The following is a 2,765-nucleotide window of genomic DNA, read 5'->3' as shown; positions in this document are numbered from 1 at the left end:
TTATTATATAATATATATATGTAGAAAAAAAATTAAAAAAGAAACATTTAACTGATTACCTAATATAATTTATTATTTATAACATAAGATTGTAAAACATATGAAAATATAAATATTTATTCAAAATATATATTTCATATGAATAATTTATTAAGTAAAAAATGAGCGAAGAGGAAGATAATCAATCCAATAATATTTCGCTAGAACGAAATACTGTATCAGAAGAATGTACAAATAGTATGAATGAACGTACCAAAAAAAAAAAACTAGATAATATAATAAATGAGGAAAATAATAAGAAGATAAAATTAAATAATAATTGTTATGAACAAGATGATGACGAAAAAAACTTATTTGATAATAATAAGATAAATGAATATAATATTCTTGATAAAGATAATAAAAATGTGGATTCTAATATAACTAATAATATAAATCTAAATAAGTGCAATGTTAAGGTAGAAAATAATATTTTAAATAATATTACAAATGTACAAAATGATATATTATCTAAAGAAAATAATAATAATAATGATAATAATAATTACAATAATATTCAACCTACTACTCATACAAGTGTCGTCACTAATAATGAGGACGATTCAATGATTAACAAATTGACCAATCAAAAATACAGTCAGAGATATCTACAACTTTTAGAAGAGAAAAAAAAGTTACCAGCATGGAGTGCAAAAAAGAACTTTTTAAAATTGCTCAAAAAAAATAATGTACTAATTATCGTTGGTGATACAGGTAGTGGAAAAACAACACAAATATCTCAATTCGTTTTAGAATCAAAATATGCGGAAAAAAAATCTATAGCTGTTACACAACCAAGAAGGGTAGCAGCTATGAGCGTAGCTGCGCGAGTATCCGAAGAATTAGATGTTGAATTAGGTACTTACGTTGGTTATACCATAAGATTTGAAGATAAATCTAGTAATAAAACTATAATAAAATATTTAACAGATGGTATGTTATTAAGAGAATCTATGAGTGATCCTCTGTTAACAAAATATAATACTATAATATTAGATGAAGCACATGAAAGGACATTAGCTACGGATATATTATTTGGCGTCATAAAAAATATTCAAGAAAAAAGAAATGATTTAAAATTAATAGTAATGTCTGCAACATTAGATGCAGAAAAGTTTCAAAAATTTTTTAATAATTCAAAAATTTTAAATATACCAGGAAGATTATTTCCTGTGGAAATATTTTATACTCTACAAGCTGAAAAAGATTATGTAAAGGTTGTAATTAGGACAGTATATGATATACATATAAATGAAGAAGAAGGAGATATTTTGGTTTTTTTAACGGGTGAAGAAGAAATTGAAATGACGAAAAAAGAAATTGAAAGAGTTGTTTCAAGAAATATGAATGCTGGTCAACTGGTTGTACTTCCTTTATATTCATCTTTACCACCTGCACAACAGCAAAAAATATTTGAACCACCACCAAAACCTAGATTTAAAGGTGATAAAAATGGACGAAAATGTATATTAGCAACAAATATTGCAGAAACATCTATAACTATTGATGGTATTGTCTATGTAATTGATCCAGGTTTTTCAAAACAAAAAGTATATAATCCTAGGGCTCGTATTGAGTCCTTACTCATTGCACCAATATCTAAAGCTTCTGCTCAACAAAGAGCTGGAAGAGCTGGTAGAACTAAACCAGGAAAATGTTTTAGATTATATACTGAAAAATGTTTTGAAGAAACCTTACCAGAACAAACATATCCAGAAATATTAAGATCGAATTTAGGTTCAGTTGTATTAAATTTAAAGAAATTAGGCATCGATGATTTAGTTCATTTTGATTTTATGGACCCGCCTGCTCCAGAAACATTGATGAGAGCATTAGAACAATTAAATTATTTGGGAGCTTTAGATGACGAAGGAGATTTAACAAACAAAGGACATTTAATGTCTGAATTCCCTGTAGATCCTCAGCTAGCGAAAGTGTTAATTGAATCCCCAAATTATTCATGTTCTAGTGAAATATTAACTATAGCTGCAATGTTATCTGTTCCTAATTGTTTTCTAAGACCAAAGGTAAAGGTTAAAGAAGCAGATGAAATGAAAATGAGATTCTCACATTTAGATGGCGATCATTTAACTTTACTTAATGTATTTCATGCATATGTAAAACATGCACTTGTTGATACAAATGAATCAAAGAAATTTTGTTTTGAATATTTTTTAAATCATAGAGCTATGACATCGGCGCAAAATGTAAGACAACAATTATTAAGAATTATGGAAAGATTAAATTTAAAAATTCTTTCTATTAAACCTTCAAACCCTGAATATTATATAAATATTAGGAAAGCCTTATTAAGTGGATTTTATCAACAAGTAGCATATAAAACAAGTAAAGGATATTACATTACTGTTAAAGATATACAAATGGTGACCTTACACCCATCTACCGTCTTTCAAATGAATCCAGAATGGGTAGTATATCATGAACTCTTATTAACTAGTAAAAATTTTATAAGAACTGTAACAAAAATTGAGGGGAAGTGGCTCCTAGAAATAGCTCGAAATTATTATAACTTAGAAGATCTTCCGAATAGTGAAGCAAAAAATGAGCTGAAAATGTTGCATAAAAAATTGAACCATTGAAGAAAAAATCACAACAAATGTGTTTTGTGATATATATAAAACTGGAATTTTATATTTTAAATATATATATATATATATATATATATAAATATTTATATATATATATTTTCTTTATTTTTTTTGTCA

The 2,765-nt window shown here is 26.2% G+C and overlaps 1 protein-coding gene across 1 annotated transcript; it reads left to right on the top strand.

Moving 5' to 3' along the window:
* Window positions 1-161: 161 nt before the first annotated feature.
* On the top strand, window positions 162-2,639 carry PRSY57_0915600 (pre-mRNA-splicing factor ATP-dependent RNA helicase PRP43, putative; the record flags this gene model as incomplete). Its single annotated transcript, XM_012907396.2, has 1 exon — window positions 162-2,639. One exon carries the CDS (start codon window positions 162-164, stop codon window positions 2,637-2,639), a length of 2,478 nt encoding a protein of 825 aa, XP_012762850.2.
* Window positions 2,640-2,765: the final 126 nt, after the last annotated feature.

This window comes from Plasmodium reichenowi, chromosome 9 (genome assembly GCF_001601855.1).
Source record: "Plasmodium reichenowi strain SY57 chromosome 9, whole genome shotgun sequence".
NCBI lineage: Eukaryota > Apicomplexa > Aconoidasida > Haemosporida > Plasmodiidae > Plasmodium > Plasmodium reichenowi.
This window is presented reverse-complemented; position numbering and strand designations above follow the sequence as displayed.